At 43.4% G+C, this 22055-nt stretch overlaps 1 protein-coding gene across 6 annotated transcripts in view; it reads left to right on the top strand.

Moving 5' to 3' along the window:
* CPNE4 (copine 4) overlaps window positions 1-22055 on the top strand; it is an 879187-nt gene that overhangs the window by 821924 nt on the left and 35208 nt on the right. For 5 of the 6 annotated variants that reach the window (XM_033929997.1, XM_033929998.1, XM_033929996.1 and 2 more), the window contains one exon: window positions 17013-17249. The exons of the other annotated variant lie outside the window; for it this stretch is intronic. In XM_033929997.1, the coding sequence (XP_033785888.1) occupies window positions 17013-17249 (237 nt within the window). The remainder of the gene's footprint in view (window positions 1-17012; window positions 17250-22055) is intronic. 6 annotated transcript variants of the gene reach the window in all.

A 22055-nucleotide genomic window follows, 5' to 3' on the forward strand; every position in this document is an offset into this window, starting at 1 on the left:
AACCCCTCTCGTTGCTACCTGTGCTGTCCAGAGGGACAGCCAGGACTGATGCTCCATCGCTCCTGGCCTCCCTGGTGCCGCTAACAAAATGGCACCCCTAGCAGCTGTTTTGCAAGAATATCACTAGAGGTCATATTTCCATATAAAGAATAACGCCAGAGGCAGTGTTATTCCTATAGGACAGCATTCAGCAACCTGCAGTACTAGGATACCATAGGTTGCTGAATCCTAAGGGGCATCAAGGTCCAGTAAACGGAGAACCTTTACTGCGCTTCGATAAATCCCCCCTCCTTTCTCCCTTAGTGCACGCCAACAAATTAATATGCATTAAATTCCATAAAGTCCATAGGTATATAATGGGATATCTGGCATTAAGCACACAATAAATCCATTAGCACACCATAGTAAAAAAGAACCCCTTTGTTTCTTGAATGAGTAGTTATTTTAACTATTTAATACTGGTGTTCTTTTTTGATTCAGTGTTTAGTCTGTAAAACACTCTAATTATTATAAAGGCAATATAATAAACATGGGAATAAGCATAAATGAGAAAAAAGAAAAAGGGAGAATTCCCCCCCCCCCCCGTTTCAATAACAAATAATATATATAGCAATCACTATTCCCTCTAAGCTGAGTCTTCTAACTGCACTGCTGCCAGTAAGTGTGTGTGTGTGGAGGGGGGGGGGGTCAATATTGTGTTTTCAATCTCTAGAAACAAGCAGGTCCCTAGAGTCTTACAGAGCTTGCCTGTCACTCGCTATTCAAAATGTGAGGGTGAAACAGTACCCCCCACTGGCAAGACTGTAGGTGGAGGACTCCCGCTTAGAGAATGACATGGTGGACAAACATCGCAGCAAGCCGCGTTGGGCCATGGTTTGCCTATGGCTATGGAGACGCCAAAGCCTGACTCACCGCAGACATGGCAACAAAACTTTTCACCGCCCGCAAGACCGGTGAAAAGCTTTGTCCAAGCAATTGGAAGCATCCCCCTCATTCCTTACTGCCATTAACTGTGGCGTCATGGCCCCTCCAAGTTCCAGCGACCATATTGTCATTATTGTCCTGCTCTTGATGCCTCCCCCTAGAGTGCAGTGCTGAGCCGGCAGGGCTCCCAATTGGATCGCGGCACTGCATGGGTTTCCCACTCCCTTCCTCTCCAATGTAAAGTCACTGTCATTCACCACTGACACAGGGGATCCCATTTGTAAATAGGCCTCCTTCCTGCCATCCAGCTGCATGCGCCCCTTCGCCGAAACTGACCCAGAAGGCTTCCCTCCGATGTCAGAGCTGACATCGAAGGGAAGCCTTCAGAGTCAGCCGGGGATCCCAGTAACCTCAACAGTCCTCCTTCCAAGTGGGATACTCTTTGCTGCCTTCAGCCGCACTTGTTCTGTGCAGGGACGTGGGCAGCAGCTCTTGTTTGCAGCTGACCCAAAAGCCTTCCTTCCAACGTTAGAGGGAAGGCTTGCGTGTCAGCCATGTTCTACGTGCAAGAGCTGCTGCCCAGGTCCCTGCAAAGAACAAGTGTGACTGAAGGAAGGAAAGAGCAGCCCAGCTGGATGGCCCTGAAGGGAGCGAGTGCGGTCCTGTAGGAAGTGAGTGCGATCATGAAGGGAAGGGAGCAAGTGCGGCCCTGAAGGGAACAAGTAAGAGGGGATATGAATGTGGGGCTAAAGTTGGAAGGGGGGGCTTGAACTCGGGACCAAAGGGAGGGAGGAAGGAGGTACTAACTTGGGACATAGGATGGAGAGAGGGAATAGAAAGGGAGAATTGTTGGGTATGAGTGTGTGAGTGAGAGGGAAAGAGATGATGCACATGGGGAAAGGAAGAAAGGAAAATTGTTGGGCATATATATATATAGAGAGAGAGAGGAGTGAGGTAGAGATGCATGGGGAAGAGAAGGATGAGAGGGAGAAATGTTGGATATGGTGGTGGAGAGGGAACAGAGGGGTAGATTGAAGGAGATGCAAGGGGGAGCAATGATGGACATAGTAATAGAGGGAGAGGTGTGGCATGGTGCTGGAGAGGGGTGATGGAAGGAGAAATGGGAATGGGGCTGGTAGGCAGTGATGAAAAATGCTACGCATGAACTGGGGGATGAGAGAGGGAGAAATGTTGGATATGGCAGCAAAGGGAAATGGGAGAGACACACCATGGATCTCTCTCTCTCTCTCTTTCCTCACTTCCTATACACAGGGGGAAGGGATCATAGAATGGTGAGATGATGAAGGCAGGGAAATGGGCACAGGGGAAATACTAGAAAGGGATGTATAGGAGACAGAGAAGGGAGATGATGAACATGAGGAACAATACATACACAGAGATAGAAGATAGATGGTAAGAATGGAGAAAGAAGAAATGTCAAATGGTCAGGAGACCCTGGCAACTGAGTTAAGAGAAGACAAAAAAAAAACACAGACCAGCACCTGAGAGCAACATGATTTGAAGATTAAAATGACGAGACAACAAAAGGTAGAAAAAAAAATTATTTTCTATTTTGTGATTAGAATATATTAGATTTGAAATATTTATTCTGCTAGAGCTGGTGTTGGACATAAATGGGGACTGCAAAGCCCAGGCCATGCTTCTTTAGCTTCCAGCTGGCTTAGAGCTCTCTCTGACCAGGGGGCAGTTGCTCTAGTTGCACTCCTCTAAAACTATTCTTGTCATGTGTGACTGCGGTATTCTGTTAGCATAATTTTTCTGTTTAGCATTCTGTAATAATTTGACTTATTCCGTTTTCTTGATAGTGGAGGAGATATTTGTGAAGGGGAGGGGAGACAGGGATTTTGTTGAACCTTGCTCTGTATTATTTGTGTTTATAAAATGACAATTGTACAGAATATTGTTTTCTTTTTATACTTTAATAAAATAAGTTCAATATCAAATCATAACTATTCAAGGCTTGTGCAGATGGGATCATTCGGTCCAGTCATTCTTCAAATTATTCACAAAAGTCTGTCCACATCATCAATCCCAACAGATTGGAAACACTCTGTTCTTCTTCCAATTATCAAGGATTCCAAAACTAGTCTTCGTGATTGTGCAAATTATCATCCAATAGCGAGTCTTCCATTTCTAGCAAAAATTACTGAAAAGATAGTATTTCAACAGTTATCAGATTTCGTAGATAAAACTCAGGTCTTACATCCCAACCAGGCAGGATTTCGTAAGAATCATTCAACAGAACATTCCTTATTAGGTCTTGTCACAACTATCCACTACTATTTGGATCAACATAAACCTGTTGTTCTCATTTCCTTAGATTTAGCGGCAGCCTTTGACACAATTGATCATCATTTATTACTCCACCGCCTTTCTTCCATTGGTATAAAAGATCATGTATTAGAATGGTTTCGTTCTTATTTTACAGATAGATCTTCTTCTGTGTATTTTAACAACTCTATTTCAAAAACATATCATACTAATTATGGAATACCACAAGGGTCCATATTGTCACCTCTACTGTTTAACATCTATTTGGCTCCTCTTTTAACCCTATGTCAATCCATAGGATTCACTGTGTACGCCTATGCTGATGATTTCCAACTTTTGCACCCCATTGATCCTTCTAGTTCCCAGGACATATTCGAAATTAACCACAAACTTGCTAAAATCCATAAGTGGTTGAATATTAATCAACTTTCTTTAAGTATCAATAAATCCACAACTGTGCTTTTCTCAGGGAAAGAAGGCGTTCAACTCATTAATCCAATCTTAATCGATAACAAACCCCTTAATCACACTACTAATACAAAAATCTTGGGTGTCATAATAGACAATAATCTCACCTTTCGACCACACATTAGCTCTTTGGTTAAAAATTGCTTCTATAGACTAAGAATGATTCGTTCGCTGGTCCCCCTTCTTGACTCTCCATCTCTCAATACTCTAATTCACTCCCTAGTGATCTCAAAATTAGACTATTGTAACTCCTTATTAAAGGGGGCTTATCATAAGGATATTAGGCGCCTCCAAATTATACAAAACACTGCAATAAAGGTAATTTCAGGTTCTAAAAAATTCGACCACGTCACGCCTCTACTCCAACATGCCCATTGGCTTCCCATTTCATATAGGATAACATTTAAAATAGCTCTTTTAGTCTTTAAGACATTAAAAAATAATACTCCAGCATTTATAGATAGACATCTGATTCCATACAATTCGCCTAGAGTTCTCAGATCATCCTCACAATCTACCCTATACGTTCCCTCTTTAAAAATCATTGGTACTCGCCGTGACTTGATCTTCTCGGTTACTGCTCCAACAATTTGGAACTCACTCCCTCTTTATTTAAGACTTGAACCAGACTTGCAAAAATTTAAGAATAGCTTAAAGTGTCTTCTTTTTAAAGAAGCCTTTAACTAAAAGTTTTTGTTTTTTTTTGTGTTTTTTTGCTGGTTATTTCCTATTTTCATCACCCTTCATCAAATTAAGATCCCCATCCCCTTTCCTTTTAACTTTTCTTCTGTTCTAAATTTTTTTCCCCTCACCTTCCTAATGTACTACCCCATTTTGGTTATTTTATTTTAAAATTGTATTTTTTCCTTCTTTCCTACCGTTTCATGTGGCATGTCACCCCAGTTTGTTTTTTACTTTTTAAAGTAGTCATTTTTAATTTTAATGTATTTGTGATTTTATTGCCTTTGTAAAACGCTTTGTAATCTGAAAAGCGTTTAATCAAATATCATAATAAACTTGAAACTTGAAACTTGATCAGACAGTTTGTGGAGACGGAACGGGGAACGGGTTCGCGGGAACGGGGCAGAGATGTCTAAGTGTAACAGAATTCACAGGAGCACTGCTAGAAATGACTTGAGCCATTTGCCTTTTCCTCCCCCAGCAAAGGATTTTCAACTTGATCTCTGTTGTGCAAGAAATTCAAGAGAGTCAACTTCTATCAGCTGGTCAAATGTTGAGGATGTTGAGCCATATGGCATCAACAGTTCATGTCACTCCAATGGTATGCCTCTATTGAGACAAGCTCAATGAACCTTATTTATGCCATGGATTCAGTCTATGGGGAATTTCTAGGACATCATATGTCAATACACTTCTCCCTCCCTATTCGCGGGGGTTAGGGGCAGAGCCGGCCCGCGAATAACTTTGGGCAGGCTCTGATCCACCCCCGAACCTTACCCCTTACATGGTGGTCTAGCGGGGACGCGGGGCAGGAGCGATCTTCCTACACTCCTGCCAAGTGCAGAGCCATGCTGCTGAGTTCCTGTGGCCTCACGAGACTACAACAGGAACTCCCTGTTGAAGTCTCGTGAGACCACGGAACTCACAGCACGGCTCTGCACGGAGCAGGAGTGTAGGAAGATCGCTCCTGCCCCGCGTCACCGCTAGCCCGACAGGTAAGGTCCATGCTCCGATCGCCCCTGCCACCTCTGATCGCCCCATGCCACCTCTGATCGCCCCATGCCACCTCCAATCACCCCCACGCCACCTCCGATCGCCTCCATGCCACCTCTGATCACCCCATGCCACCTCTGATCGCCCCCATGCCACCTCTGATCACCCCATGCCACCTCCGATCACCCCCACGCCACCTCCGATCGCCCCCACCACCTCTGATCGCCCCCATGCCACCTCTGATCGCCCCCATGCCACCTCCGATCACCCCCATGCCACCTCTGATCGCCTCCCTCCACCTCTGATTGCCCCCCCCAACCGCCTCCGATTGCCTCACTCCGCTGCCTCTGATCACCTCCCTCCAAGTCCTGGGGCCGTTTTTCCTCAGGGGGGGGCCTGGGGGATCAAACGCAAATAATTGAAACCGCGAACATCGAAACCGCGAATAGGGAGGGAGAAGTGTAGTCTTACATTGGACTCGCTGTTCTGGTGGATGAATCATTCCAGTCTGATAAAAGGAATCCCCTTCTAAGTACCTCAGATTCAAACAATTCTTAATAACAGATGTGTCCAAATTGGACTGAGGAGCTTATGCTGTATTGAAGATAATGGAATCAAAACAAAACTTACCGATGCTGTGATGGTAACTCCAATAATTAGAAAATAAGGCCAATGACCAGAATTTGTTTGGTGTTTAGAATACCATTCCTCCTTTAGGCCCTTTGCTTTTGGTTCCACATTGTGCCAGTTATTTTTTATTTTAAATAAAAAAATAATAAATAACTGACTTGTTGCCTTTAGGGGGGAAAAAAACCAAAATTGGTATTTCCCTATTATGATGCCACTTGTTTTATATTGGTTTTCTTTTTTTTTCTGTTGAAGGCAGCCTGTAAGTAGGGAGTCCCATAGGTAAAGTCCTGATTGTCTTCTGAGAAATTATTTTATCTGTAACAAATGTTCTTCAAGGACAGGATTTAAATCCTTACAACCCTCCCACATCCTTAAGGAGTTATATTCCTCTCACTTGCAGTTGAGTAAGGAAGTCCTGTGTGACAGCAAGATATAGGAAGAGGCACACAAGCACAGTGAACCTATTCAGAGGCAGGGTTTAAAAAAAGGTTTGGATAATTTCCTAAATGAAAAGTCCATAAGCTATTATTAAGATGGACTTGGGAAAATTAAGAACATAAGAACATAAGCATTGCCTCTGCCGAGTCAGACCATAGATCCATCATGCCCAGCAGTCCGCTCCTGCGGCAGCCCGCCAGGTCAATGACCTGTAGTGATCTATTAATCAAGGGCGTTTTGTATTGTATAGTAACCCTCTAATTATACCCCTGGATCCCCTTTCCCTTCAGGAACTCGTCCAATCCCTTTTTGAAACCCAAAATCGTACTCTGCTCAACCACCTCCTCTGGAAGCACATTCCAGGTGTCCACCACCCTCTGGGTGAAGAAGAACTTCCTAGCATTTCTTCTAAACCTATTTCCCCTCAATTTTTTTGAGTGCCCTCTAGTTTTTGTTGTCCCCGCCAGTCTGAAGAATTTGTCTCTCTCTACCTTTACTATACCCTTCATGATCTTATAAGTTTCTATCATATACCCTCTAAGTCTCCGCTTTTCCAGGGAAAAGAGCCCCAGCTTCTCCAGCCTCTTAGCATATATGAAAGATTTTCCATGCCCTTTATCATTTTTGTTGCTCTTCTCTGGACCCTCTCGAGTATCGCCATATCTTTCTTTAGGTACGGCGACCAGTACTGGACGCAGTATTCCAGATGCGGTCGTACCATTGCCCTGTACAGCGGGAGGATAACTTCCATGGTTCTGGTAGTGATACCTTTTTTGATAATGCCCAACATTCTGTTCACCTTTTTTGAGGCCGCTACGCATTGTACTGCCGGTTTCATTGTTTTATCCACCAAAACCCCCAAGTCCTTTTCTAAGTTGCCTTTTCCTAATGTCATCCCCCCCATTGTGTAATTATACATCGGGTTCCCTTTCCCTATGTGCATAACTTTACATTTCTCCACATTGAAGCTCATCTGCCATTTATTTGTCCACATTGAAGCTCATCTGCCATTTATTTGTCCACTCAGTCAGTTTGTTCAGGTCCCTTTGGAGTTCTTTACATTCCTCAACAGATCTAACCGTACCGGAGAGTTTTGTGTCATCCGCAAATTTTACAACTTCACACTTTGTCCCTGTTTCCAAGTCATTAATAAATATATTGAATAGCAGTGGTCCCAGCACTGACCCTTGTGGGATGCCACTTGTGACCCCTTTCCAGTCAGAATAGTGTCCCTTTATTCCTACCCTCTGTTTCCTGTTTGCCAGCCAGTTTCTGATCCATCTGTGTATTTCCCCTTCCACCCCGTGGTTCCACAGTTTCTTTAGAAGGCGCTCATGAGGTACCTTGTCGAAGGCTTTCTGAAAGTCCAGGTATACTATGTCTATGGGGTCACCTTTGTCCAAATGTTCGCTTATCCCCTCGAAGAAGTGCAACAGGTTTGTTTGGCAAGATCTAGGATAAGCAGCATAAAAATTGTTTTACTCTTTTGGGATCTTGCCAAGTACAGTACTTGTGATCTTGATTGGTCACTGTTGGAAACAGGCTTGATAGACCTTTGGTCTGTCCCAGTATGGTAATTCTTATGTTCTTATATTATAGTAACATAGTAAATGACAGCAGATAAAGACCTGAATAGTCCATCCAGTCTGCCCAATAGGTACATGCATTACAAATCCATGATTAAGTTCAACTGTCTTTGTTCATTGATATTTCTGGGTTATAGACCATAGAAGTCTGCCCTGTAATATGCTAGGTTCCAACTTCTGGAGTTGCCATAGAAGCTCACTCCAGTCTATCTAGACCATCCCAAATTACTGCAGTTTCCATCAAAGCCCTCCCCAGCCCATCCTAAGCCGAATAGCCATATACTGAACACAAACCATTCAAGTCTGCCCAGTACTAGCCTTAGTTCTTCTAGTTATACCCTTCATTTTCTGATTAGAGATCTTCTGTGTTTTCCCACGCTCCTTGGAATTCTGTCACTGTTTTCTTCTCCACCAGCTCCCTCAGGAGGGCATTCCAGGCATCCACCACTCTCTCCGTGAAAAAGAATGTCCTAATATTACTCCTAAGTCTACCACCCTGCAACCTCAATTTATGTCCTCTGGTTTTTACCATTTTCCTTTCTCTGGAAAAGATTTGGTTCTATATTAATACCTTTTAAGTATTTAAATGTCTGTATCATATCTCCCCTGCTGTTCCTGTCCTCTAAAACAGTGGTTACCAACCCTGTCCTGGAGGACCACCAGGCCAGTTGGGATTTTGGGACAGCCCTAATGAATATGCATGAGAGAGATTTGCATATAATGGAGGTGACAGGCATGCAAATCTGCCCCATGCATATTCATTAGGGCTATCCCAAAAACCCAACTGGCCTGGTAGTTCTCCAGGACAGGGTTGGGGATCACTGCTCTACATATTCAGGTCTTCCAGTCTCTCCTTGTACGTCAGGGGTGTCCAATGTCGGTCCTCGAGGGCCGCAATCCAGTCGGGTTTTCAGGATTTCCCCAATGAATATGCATGAGATCTATTTGCATGCACTGCTTTCAATGCATATTCATTGGGGAAATCCTGAAAACCCGACTGGATTGCGGCCCTCGAGGACCGACATTGGACACCCCTGTTGTATATCTTTTGGCTCAGATCTCCTACCATCTTTGTTGCCTTTCGCTGGACCACTTCAAGTCTTCTTATATCCTTCACCAGATATGGTCTCCAAAATTGAACACAATACTCCAAGTGGAGCCTCACCTGTACAAGGGCATAAACACCTCCTTTCTTCTACTGGTTATGCCTCTCTCAATACAGCTTAGCATCCTTTTGGCTACAGCCACTGCCTTATCACCTGTTTCTGCACCTTCAGATCCTCAGACACTATCACTCCTTCTGTTCGAAGAGGGAAGGAAGAGAATGCTGCTGGTTCAGGTGGGTGAGGGCAAATCCTGCCAGTTGGGGGGGGGGGGTTGTGGTAAGACTTGAATATAAACTGAGACCCACCCCCCATTTTTGGAACAATTTTGTAGCCCAAAAATCTAGATTTATATTTGAGTATATGCAGTACACCTGCATTTTAAATGATATAAGTGATAAAACCCAAATGTTGGTGCACAAATGCTGACTTACCTCTATTCTATATCTTAGGTCACAGATTTTTGGTGCCCAACTGTATAGAACTGTCCCCAAAATGTCTATTTCTTTGTTTTGCTCCAAGCATAACAGTACCTGCAACTTTTTAATGAAGAGTGTGAGGTGACAGTTCTGCACATAAGTCCAAGCAGAAAAAAAAATTGTATCTTCACATGTGCTGAAATGTAATTCTGTGCATAAGTATTGGCATCACAAAAATTTCATGCACCAAAAATAAGTGATGCCAATATGATGTGTGCCAGTACTTTTTTCTGCTCAGACATGTGCACCATACTAGGTGCCCTGAGCACAGAATCTTGTGCACATATTAAGTGTGCTCTCCCTGATTTACACTACTGCAGCGGTGAGCAGAACTTTGGCCTCGAATCACATATAAAATAATCTTGCTCTGTTTTAAAACACAACAGTCAAAACTTACCGGCATTTCTCGATAAACTCCTAATTCCATATACACCCCTTAGGACCTTATGATCTGCAGATCAAAATTTGCTCGTAATCCCCTCCTTAAAAATAATCAATACGCGAAGAAACAAATTTTTTTCAACTTATGCTCCGCAGCTATAGAATAAGTTACCTTCCCATCTCAGAGAAGAACAAAATCTTGCTCAGTTTTTAAGAGCTCACAAAAATCCTTCTTATATAGAGATGCTTTTCAAACATAAAATCAAATAAATGATGTTTTTCTCCATAGGAACTCAAACCTCAGGAGGCTTCAGACATCTTCCCTGTTGGCTCATTTTGTACTACCCTTATTTGTTTCTTTCCTATAATTATTGTATTTCAACCCCTATCTCTATTGTATCATATTGGTCTTGTTTTGTTGTAGTATATGTCCGTAATTTGTAATATTGTACCCCCATTTTAAATTGTACATCGCTTAGAAGTATTATAAGCGATATAATCAAATTTTAAATAAACCTGAAAACCTGAAACCAGCCTTACGTATGCATTAGAAGTCATGGCCCGGATTCTGTTAACGGTGCCATGTCAATCACACAACAGCACTATATACAGAATAGCACCTTCGGGAAAGGTAGGTGCCAGAAATGTAGGCCAGGGTTTTCCCTGAAGATGCTTTCTCAGCGAAACAGGGTACCACTGTTGGGATTGAAGAGCAAGCAGTTTAGAATATGAGGAATTGGAGCAATTTGTGTAGCTAAGTGGTGATTTTTTTTAATGTCATGTATCTGCTTGGGGAATGGTTACCTGGAGTGATTACCAATTGATATGTTCCTGTGGTGGGAGAGAGAACCTGTGAGAGACTTTTTTGATTTAAAATTCATAAGAACATAAGAATTTTCCGCTGCTGGGTCAAACCAGTGGTCCATCATGCCCAGCAGTCCGCTCTCGCGGTAGCCCCCAGGTCAAAGACCCGTGCCCTGAGACTAGCCCTACCTACATATGCTCCAGTTCAACAGGAACTTGTCCAACTTTGTCTTAAATCCCTGGAGAGTGTTTTCCCCTATAACAGCCTCCGGAAGAGCGTTCCAATTTTCCACCACTCTCTGGTGAAGAAGAACTTCCTTACGTTTGAATGGAATCTATCCCCTTTTAACTTTAGAGAGTGCTCTCTCGTTCTCCCTATCTTGGAGAGGGTGAACAACCTGTCTTTATCTACTAAGTCTATTCCCTTCAGTATCTTTTCAAGGGAGAAGAGGCCCAGTTTCTCCAATCTCTCACTGTATGGCAACTCCTCCAGCCCCTTTACCATTTTAGTCGCTCTTCTCTGGACCCTTTTGAGTAATACCATGTCCTTCTTCATGTACGGCGACCAGTGCTGGACGCAGTATTCCAGGTGGGGGCGTACCATGGCCCGGTACAACAGCATGATAACCTTCTCCGATCTGTTCATGATCCCCTTCTTAATCATTCCTAGCATTCTGTTTGCCCTTTTCGCCGCCGCCACACATTGCGCGGACGGCTTCATCAACTTGTCGACCAGTACTCCCAAGTATCTTTCCTGGGGGGGTCTCTATAAGTACCACCCCAGACATCCTGTACTCGTGTATAAGATTTTTGTTACCGATATGCATCACCCTACACTTATCCACGTTGAACCTCATCTGCCATGTTGTGGCCCATTTCTCGAGCGTGGAGTTTTTTTTGACCAGTGGATAGTGTGGGATTGCTATTTTAGAGCCTGTTGGGCTATTAGCAGTTTCCTGTTCACATTGAGGTCTTTTTTTCTCCAAGGGGTTGATTATTTGAGTTCATATTTGATGATTCATCTCTTTGATCCTGTTATATTGTTAATTGAAATCACCCATTATTATACTGTTGTCCAATTTGTCAGCTTTCGTAATCTCTGTAAACATTTCTTCATATGCTCATTATGTTCTGGGAGACAATAGAATAGCCCTACCTGTATACTCCTTCCCTTCAAACATGGAATTTCATATGGATTCCATGCTGCTATATGTCATGCAGAATGTTCATTTTGTTTGATTCAATTCCCTCATTAACATATAGTGCAACCCTCCCTCCAAACTCTAATTTGATCTACTCTATCATTGTTATAGAATTTGTACCCTGCTAATACAATATTCCATTGATTGTCCTTCTTCCACCAAGTCTCTGAGATGCCTATTATAGTTACCTCTTCATTTAATGCTATATACTCTAACTCTCCCATTTTATTTTTAGGCTTCTGGAAAATGTGTTTTTTGCTTGCATCTTAAAAGATGATGAGAATAATTTGCATCCTTTACTTGATTTCCTCTTAAACACCCCTAGCTTTCATTTACCATTATTGAAACCTCTCTATTTGGATCCCCTAAATGTCCTGTTTCAATAGTATCCTTCAAGGATACTCCACACTGAACCATCTGCTCCTGGGCGACTGTCTGCTTTCCCCACATTTTAGTTTAAAAGCAGCTTTATCTCCTTTTTAAATGTTAGCACTAGCAGCCTGGTATCCATCCTGGTTAAGATGGAGTCTATCCTTTCAGAATGGCCTCCACCTTTCCCAGAGTGTTGGCCAGTTCCTGACAAATCTAAATCCCTCATCCATGCACCATCATCTCAACCACACATTGAGACTTCAGAGCACTGCCTGTTTCTTGGGTTCTGCGTGTGGAATGGGGAGCATTTTCAAAAATGCTACCCTGGAGTATCTGGATTTCAGATTTCTACCTAAGAACCTAAATTCGACTTCCAAAACCTCCCACCCACATTTTTTCATGCCATTAATGCCTGTATGTACCAAGACAGATGGCTCTTTTCAGCACTATCTAAAATCCCTTCTAGGTGACATATGAGGTCCGCCACTTTCGCACCAATCAGGCAAATGACCAGGTGATCCTCATGCCCACCAGCCACCCAGCTATCTACCATGTTTCCCCGAAAATAAGACCTACCCTGAAAACAAGCCCTAGCATGATTTTCAGGGTAGGTCTTAATATAAGCCCTACCCCAAAATTAAGCCCTAGTCCCCGGAAGCCTAACCCGAATGTCCCTGGATTCACCGGCAGCAGCGCTTTCCTCCGCCCCTGCTGCAAAACCCCCGCTGACACTCCCATCTTTCCCTCCCATCAAACCCTGCCATCCGTGAGACCTACATACCTTCCTCCAAAGAGAAGCGTTGGAAGCACTCTAAACAGGCTGCTTCCCGGCCTTCTCCTGCCGGGGCATTCCCTCTGCTGCACCACTGATGATACCATCAGTAACGCAGCACACGGAAGGCATGGGCGGGAAAAGGCCGCGAAGCAACCTGTTTAGAGCGCTGCCAACGCTGCTCTTTGGAGGGAGGTATGTAGGTCTAGCGGTTAGTAGGGTTCGGATGGGAGGGAGCGATGGGAAGGTCAGTGGGGGTTTGGATGTGTGGCAGGGGTGGAGGCTGCTCAAGGGTTCTGCTGCATGGAAGGGAGGGATAGAAGCTGTGCAAGGGTTCTGCTGCACGAAGGATGGGATGGGAGGGAGTGATAGAAAGATGCTGTACGGAAGGGAGGGATAGAAGCTGTGCAAGGCTTCTGCACAAGGGATAGAAGGGAGGGAAAGAAAGATGCTGCAGAGGGAAGGCGCAAGGGGATGGGTGAGAGGGGAAGAAAGATGCTGCATATGTGGGGGAGAGAAAGGAAAGAGGAAGAATTGGGGTGAAGGAGAGGAAGGAAGAGAGGATCATGTACATGAAAAAAATAAGACCTACTCCAAAAATAAGCCCTAGTTCATTTTTGGGGCTCAAAATTAATATGACACTGTCTTATTTTCAGGGAAACACGGTACATGCCTAATGATTAAATCACCAACTACCGCAGCTGTCTTAATCTTTCCCTCCTTGGCAGAAACCCCTGGAAACACATGGTTTAATTGAGTTTCATGTTCAGTCACTCCTTGTAAAATATTGTTAGTTTTCCTCACATATGTATTAATGCTCTTAAGTATTTGTGAGAAAATATGAAACACGTTATATCAGCTGTAGCATCAGAAAAATAATATATTGTCTTCCTTGTTAGCAAATAAAAGCCTCTACATTTTACAAACATTTCATGGTAATTCAGTTGAAATAAGAATTCACTGATAAATGGTTTAAGGCAGTGGTTCCCAACCCTGTCCTGGAGGACCACCAGGCCAATCGAGTTTTCAGGCTAGCCCTAATGAATATGCATGGAGCAGATTTGCATGCCTGTCACTTCCATTATATGCAGATCTCTCTCATGCATATTCATTAGGGCTAGCCTGAAAACCCGATTGGCCTGGTGGTCCTCCAGGACAGGGTTGGGAACCACTGGTTTAAGGCATATTCTGACTAATGATGACTTTAATTTTAAAAGTAACCACAGTTTATGCACATAAAGTTAATGAGTTTAATAACATCTCTCCAGTTAAGGTTGCCAACTAGATCCAGATTCACAGGACAGAGTTGATCAAGTCCCGGGTTTACCCAATTGCATTTGGGGACTAGTATTTATTTATTTAATTTTCTATACTGTTCTCCCAGGGGAGCTCAGAATGGTTTACATGAATTTGTTCATGTACTCAAGCATTTTTACCTGACTGTCCTGGTAGGCTCACAATCTATCTAATGTACCTGGGGTAATGAGGGGATTAAGTGACTTGCCCAGGGTCACAAGGAGCAGTGTGGATTTGAACCCACAACTTCAGGGTACTGAGGATGCAGCTTTAACCACTGCGCCACACTCTGAAGGTGGACAAAGCGATGGGACCAGACGGTATCCATCCCAGGATACTAAGGGAGCTCAGAGAGGTTCTGGCGAGTCCTATTAAAGACTTGTTCAACAAATCTCTGGAGACGGGAGTGATTCCTAGGGATTGGAGGAGAGCAGATGTGGTCCCTATTCATAACAGTGGTCACAGGGATGAAGCAGGAAACTACAGGCCGGTGAGCCTCACTTCAGTTGTTGGAAAAATAATGGAAGTGTTGCTGAAAGAAAGGATAGTGTACTTCCTTGAATCTAATGGGTTACAGGATCCGAGGCAACATGGCTTTACAAAAGGAAAATCGTGCCAAACGAACCTGATTGAATTTTTTGATTGGGTGACCAGAGAGCTGGATCGAGGACATATGCTAGATGTAATTTACTTGGATTTCAGCAAAGCCTTTGATACAGTTCCTCATAGGAGGCTGTTGAACAAACTTGAAGGGCTGAAGTTAGGACCCAAAGTGGTGAACTGGGTCAGAAACTGGCTGTCGGACAGACACCAGAGGGTGGTGGTTAATGGAAGTCGCTCGAAGGAAGGAAAAGTGACTAGTGGAGTCCCTCAGGGTTCGGTGCTGGGGCCAATCCTGTTCAATATGTTTGTGAGTGACATTGCTGAAGGGTTAGAAGGAAAAGTGTGCCTTTTTGCAGATGATACCAAGATTTGTAACAGAGTAGACACCGAAGAGGGAGTGGAAAATATGAAAAAGGATCTGCAAAAGTTGGAGGAATGGTCTAATGCCTGGCAACTAAAATTCAATGCAAAGAAATGCAGAGTAATGCATTTGGGGATTAATAATAGGAAGGAACCGTATATGCTGGGAGGAGAGAAGCTGATATGCACGGACGGGGAGAGGGACCTTGGGGTTATAGTGTCCAAAGATCTAAAGGCGAAAAAACAGTGTGACAAGGCAGTGGCTGCTGCCAGAAGGATGCTGGGCTGTATAAAGAGAGGCGTAGTCAGTAGAAGGAAGAAGGTGTTGATGCCCCTGTACAGGTCATTGGTAAGGCCCCACTAGGAGTATTGTGTTCAGTTTTGGAGACAGTATCTGGCTAAAGACGTAAGAAGACTTGAGGTGGTCCAGAGGAGGGTGACGAAAATGATAGGAGGCTTGCGCCAGAAGACGTATGAGGAGAGACTGAAAGCTCTGAATATGTATACCTTAGAGGAAAGGAGAGACAGGGGAGATATGATTCAGACGTTCAAATACTTGAAGGGTATTAACGTAGAACAAAATCTTTTTCAGAGAAAGGAAAATGGTAAAACCAGAGGACATAATTTGAGGTTGAGGGGTGGTAGATTCAGGGGCAATGTTAGGAAATTCTACTTTACGGAGAGGGTAGTGGATGCCTGGAATGCGCTCCCGAGAGAGGTGGTGGAGAGTAAAACTGTGACTGAGTTCAAAGAAGCTTGGGATGAACACAGAGGATTTAGAATCAGAAAATAATATTAAATATTGAACTAAGGCCAGTACTGGGCAGACTTGCACGGTCTGTGTCTGTGTATGGCCGTTTGGTGGAGGATGGGCTGGGGAGGGCTTCAATGGCTGGGAGGGTGTAGATGGGCTGGAGTAAGTCTTAACAGAGATTTCGGCAGTTGAAACCCAAGCACAGTACAGGGTAAAGCTTTGGATTCTTGCCCAGAAATAGCTAACAAGAAAAAAAATTAAAAAAATTAAAAAAATTTAAATGGAATCAGGTTGGGCAGGCTGGATGAACCATTCGGGTCTTTATCTGCCATCATCTACTATGTTACTATGTTACTATGTAGTATTGCTTTCATAGGAAATGTAATAAGGAAATCAGAACTATAAGTCCCTGCATAAAATGGGGTAAACTCCATGCTGGATCAACCCTTTTGGTTGAATCTGGATCCAGCTGATAACTCTATTTCCACTAGATTTCAAAATTGGATGAGCTAAAGCACTGGTCTCAAACTCGTGGCCCGGGAGCCACATGCGGCCCGCCAGGTACTATTTTGAGGCCCTCGGTATGTTCAGCATAATCACAAAAGCAAAATAAAACAGTTTCTTGATCATGTGTCCCTTTAGCTATAAATTACAATATTATTATTAAGACTTAACCAAAAGGAAAGATTTATAAACTATAAAGAGTTTTACTTCATGCAAAATTGTCATTTCTTTAATAAGACATTAACTATTTTTTCTGAGGCCCTCCAAGTACCTACAAATCCAAAATGTGGCCCTGCAAGAGACATAAACAGAGAGACAGGTATTAAAACCAGCCACTTTAATTTTGTCTTTTCTGTGTTTCTCCAAACAGCAATACTTCATCTTACTGATTTTGACAGATGGTGTGATCACAGATATGGCTGACACCAGAGAGGCCATTGTCCATGCCTCACATCTTCCTATGTCGGTCATTATTGTAGGGGTGGGCAATGCAGACTTCAGCGATATGCAGATGCTGGATGGAGATGATGGCATCCTGAGGTCCCCCAAGGGTGAACCTGTTCTCAGAGACATTGTTCAGTTTGTGCCATTTAGAAACTTCAAACACGTAAGTTCCATTTTCCACTGGTCCTGTTAGTAGATGTAATGAAATATTTGTTGATTCAGCAAAGCAAATCTCTCATTAATTTGAATACTACATCCTTTAAGAAAATAAATAAATAAATGCTTCAAACAGTAGCATAACTACCTCCAGTGGGGGGGGGGGGGGGGGGGGAGAGGAGGAAAAATGCTGGGACCTACAAGGGCAGAGAGAGGAGAGATTAGAGAGATGCTAGACCACTGAGTGGTGGAGGCATATGAAGAAAGGGATGCCAGGATCTACATGAGGGTGAAAGGGAGAGATAGGAAGATACATTTTCTCTCCGATTTTCTGGGAAAACACAATACCTGGAGCCACGGTCAGATCAGAATAAAAGGTTGGTCTCCTGAATTGATCAGGTTCAGCACAGCACTTTCCAGGATTGTAAAAACATACCCAAAATGTTCAAATAGCCCTTCCACTCCACACCTTCAGGGAATGCTGAAATCCCAGCAATGCTCTCAAACTTTTCATGAAGTATTGAGATTAGACCTCAAAGAACAAGGACCTGTGGGGGTGGGAGGAGAATTGAGGCAGAGGGAAGAAAGACTTAGGGAAGAAAAGGTGAAAGATGATGCTGGACACAGGGGGTGAGTGGAGGAGAGAGACCAGAAAGAGGGGGGGGGGATTAGGGACCCTAGAGACTAGAGAGAGAGACTGGATCCTGAAGGGGAGATACGCTGAACCAGTAGACGGAGAGAATGATGCCAGACTCTGGAGGTAGGGGAAAGAGAGGGAGAGATGCTAGGTCTTGAGTGGGGGATGTAGAAGAAGTGAAAGAGGAAGGCAACAAGATGGATAAGTGGAGAGAAAGGGACACAGAAGAAATGCTGGAATGGAGATACAGAAGAAAGATGGATAGTGGGCATAAAGAGAGAAGAAAGTCAAAAAGGCAGAAGACCCTGAAAAGACATTTATGAAAAATGAAACAGAGAAAAGCATTAGAGACAACAAAGAGAGGGAAAAAATGTATTTTCTAAATTTATTAATTGTAATATGTCACCTTTGGGAACTGTGTATCTGTATCTTATATGTCAGTTTCTATTTCTATTACTACGAGGGTTTTCTATTTAGGGCTCAAATGCATTTGCTTTTTGCAGGGTTTATACACTGGAGCTCTGAAGGATTCCGCTTTCCTTTGGTCCCCCTACCTTAAGAGAGATGGTATTTGGTATTATAAGGTGTCCATCTTTTTTTTTCCACCTAGGGCCCATTCAGTCCTAGCAACATCACTGGCTTCAACAAATAACTGAATAAAAATGTCACTTTCTTGCAGTGCCAGCTACGGTTTACTCTCATTATGGTGGGCCTCCTCCAATCTGAATAACTTCTTCCCTGGTCTGCCCCATCCTAATGTGATCCTCTTCCTCTCTATCACTACTATCCTGCATGATACTCTCTCTTCCATAATACTCAAGTTTCTCTACCTCTCTCCAAGCCCAACCACAATTTTAACTATTCCTCCTCTCCAGGCATCGAATGAGATTGTTGATAAAACAGGTATAAAGTTAAACAGTGGTTTGAAGACTGGGCCACACTGGAAACTTGACCTAGGCCCAGATGCACTAAAGACAGCGATCGTCGCTAAACCTGTTTTAACAGCTTTAGTGATGATCGCATTTATCGACGAAATGCAGAAACAGCTCACGTTACATTAGAGATTTCTATTCCGCCATTGCCTTGCGGTTCAAGGCGGATTACAAAAGAATTACAATAAAGGTATTACATGAAGAAGATAGCTGGTAATTTCTAGAGGAGATTCGGAGTAGATGAGGTTGCTTTGGGGAATCGGGAAGGTATTAGGGAGTGGTATTGGGAAGTGGGAAGGAGCTACCGGTATTAAGTCATTTGCAGGAATTTCTTGAAGAGTAGAGTCTTTATTTCTTTTCTGAATGTTTTGTAGTCTGGGGTCATAATTAGTAGATTGGAGATTTGGTTGTCGAGTTTTGCTGCTTGTGTGGCTAGGAGGCCATCATATAGTTTTTTCCGTTTGACTTATTTGATTGGAGGGTATGTGAATGGAGTGTGGGTTTTCCTATGTCTAGTTGATGTAGTTTGGATGAGACAGTTGTTCAGCTAGGTTGGACTGTTGCTGTTTATGGTTCCCTGAACTAAACTGACTATGCAAATAAGCTCATTAATATTAAAATACCATGTAAACTAGTAGAGCAATTGATGCTCTAACATGGCAACACTCTAGGAAAAGGGAAGCCTATTCTGAAAGGACATATGCTGTTCTGCCCCATTAGTAAAAAAAGCACCCCCACACACACAGATTACAGCGCTCCCCGGTGAACCAGCACCAGGAACTGACCAACCCCCCCTCCCCTGCACCAGTGAAAACAGCAGGAGGAATGCCCATGTCAAATTGCCATGCCAACCCCACCTCCCCGCATGAGAAAAAAAGGCAGAAGGGATGCTCACTCCCTCCTGCCACTGAAGACCTACTCCTGGGCCAGGCATGCCCCCCAATCCCCTACCCTCCTCTTCCCCCCCTTGAAAAAAAGGCAGGAGAGATGCCCCCTCCCTCCTGCCACTGGAGGTCCCTCAACCCCCCCAACTCCAACCCCCCCCCCTCCTCCCCGGTACCTTTTCAGAGAAGTTGGAGCAGGAGGGAAGCTCAGTCTGTCCCACTCATAGACCTCGCTGGTACAAAATGGTGGGCCTTTTACTCTCCGGTTCATCATGTGATGCACGGGGAGGGGCCTAAGGCCTTAATTGGCTCAAATGCCTAAGGAGGGAACTTAGGCATCTGAGCTAATCAGGGCCTTTGGCTCCTCTCCCTTGTATCCCGTGATACAGAGGGAGGAACCAAGGACCCTGAATGGCTCAATCAAGCCAATCAGGGCTTTAGATTCCTCCCCCTTGCATCCCATGGGAACACATGAAAGCTGTGTAAACAAAGGCTGTCTGTTTAGCAAATCACATCAAATATGTTCAGATCCAGGCAAGCCTAACCCAAAAAAATTAAAGATTTTATTTAATACAAGTCTTATCAGCAGCTCTACATCAGTATTATATAGGGAAACAGCAACCCATTCTCAATTAAGATCAGTACTAGGCCTTGCTAAACACAACATAATCAACTAGCTGGAATCAGGTTCTAGAGTAGACGTAGAAACTTGCATATACCTCTGGGTTGGGTGGACATTCAGCTCCTCTCCTTCTCACTAGTTGCTAGCTCTTTTCCAGTTGACCTTCTTTCTTTTGTACATTAATTTGAGTTCCTTTCCCCTTAGAACAATAGTAGAACAACTTCTACATTTTACACATGCATCTGAAAAACACCTCTCAACAGCTTTAGCCCCTCCTGGCCCCAAGAACTCATTGGTCAGAGCTCCAGCACTTCTCTTGAATCTCAGTTATTCACAGTATGGGTAGAGAAATAACAGAGACCCCTGCCTTACAAGGAACTTTATACAAAGACACCTTCCTCTGAGTATAATAGCATTAGAATATCCTTCTTCCATTGCATTCATTGCCAGCAAAAACTGTTAAGCCACTGCTAGTAAAGGGGAATTTATTGTTCCCTTACTTAATGTTATAATTTTGCAGTTCAAACAGAATTTAGCTGTTTATAGTGTTCAGCTGGCTTGCATCACTTTACAACATCATGCAGCTGTGCCACATTATTCTTCAAAGTATTTCTGCTTTCTAATTGGGTCCTCTGAGCCTTTAAAAGAGTAATCAAAGGCGAGCCCATGGAGAGAAAAAAAAAAGGTAATTAAAAAGTTGCATTTTAAGAATAACTACAGAAAAACACCAGCCTAAATATGTCAGATCTCAGATGTCAAGCAGGGTCACGTACTGGATACCTGGATAGGCAGATCACCTGGGGAAACTGGGTGCTGTAAGTTGTAGAAGATAACTATTGTGGGACTGTGGTATTCCTAAGTCCCTACAGACTAGGGGTGGACCGAATATATGTATTTGAATTGATTTGTCCCTGAATGCATTATTCATAATAACAAAAGAACATAAGAATAGCCTTAGTGGGTCAGACCAATGGTCCATCAAGCCCATCAGCCCGTTCTCACGGTGACCAATCTAGGTCACTAGTACCTGGCCAAAACCCTAGGAGTAGCAACATTCCATGCTACCAATACAGGGCAAGCAGTGGCTTCCCCCATGTCTCTCTCAATAACAGACTATGGACTTTTCCTCCAGGAACTTGTCCAAATCTTTCTTAAAAACAGCTACACTATCTGCTCTTACCATATCCTCTGGCAATGCATTCCAGAGCTTAACCATTCTCTGAGTGAAAAAATATTTCCTCCAATTGGTTTTAAAAGTATTTCCCTGTAACTTCATCGAGGGTCCCCTAGTCGTAATTTTTGATGGAGTGAAAAATCGATCCACTTGTACCTGTTCTATTCCACTCAGGATTTTGTAGACTTCAATCGTATCTCCCCCTCAGCAGTCTCTTTTCCAAGCTGTAGAAACCTAACCTTTTTAGTCTCTTCTCAATAGAGAGGAGATCCATCCCCTTTACCATCTTGGTCGCTCTTCTGTGAACCTTTTCTAGCACCACTATATTCGGAAAAATAGTGATTTAAATTTGAATACGAAGAATCCAAAGCTGTATGTGCTAAATCCTACTAAAATACTTGATCTCTGATTTCACGTTGCTTCTTTTATTATTTGTTATGTTAAAATTCAATACCTGTTGTTCATATTTGGCCCAATAATATTTTTCATTATTTGTATTCAGCTGAATACTAAAATATGCTAATCGATACAGCTCCTCTTAAGACTGATCACCGTTGCCTGATG

This window comes from Geotrypetes seraphini, chromosome 2 (assembly GCF_902459505.1).
Source record: "Geotrypetes seraphini chromosome 2, aGeoSer1.1, whole genome shotgun sequence".
Classification (NCBI taxonomy): Eukaryota; Metazoa; Chordata; class Amphibia; order Gymnophiona; family Dermophiidae; genus Geotrypetes; species Geotrypetes seraphini.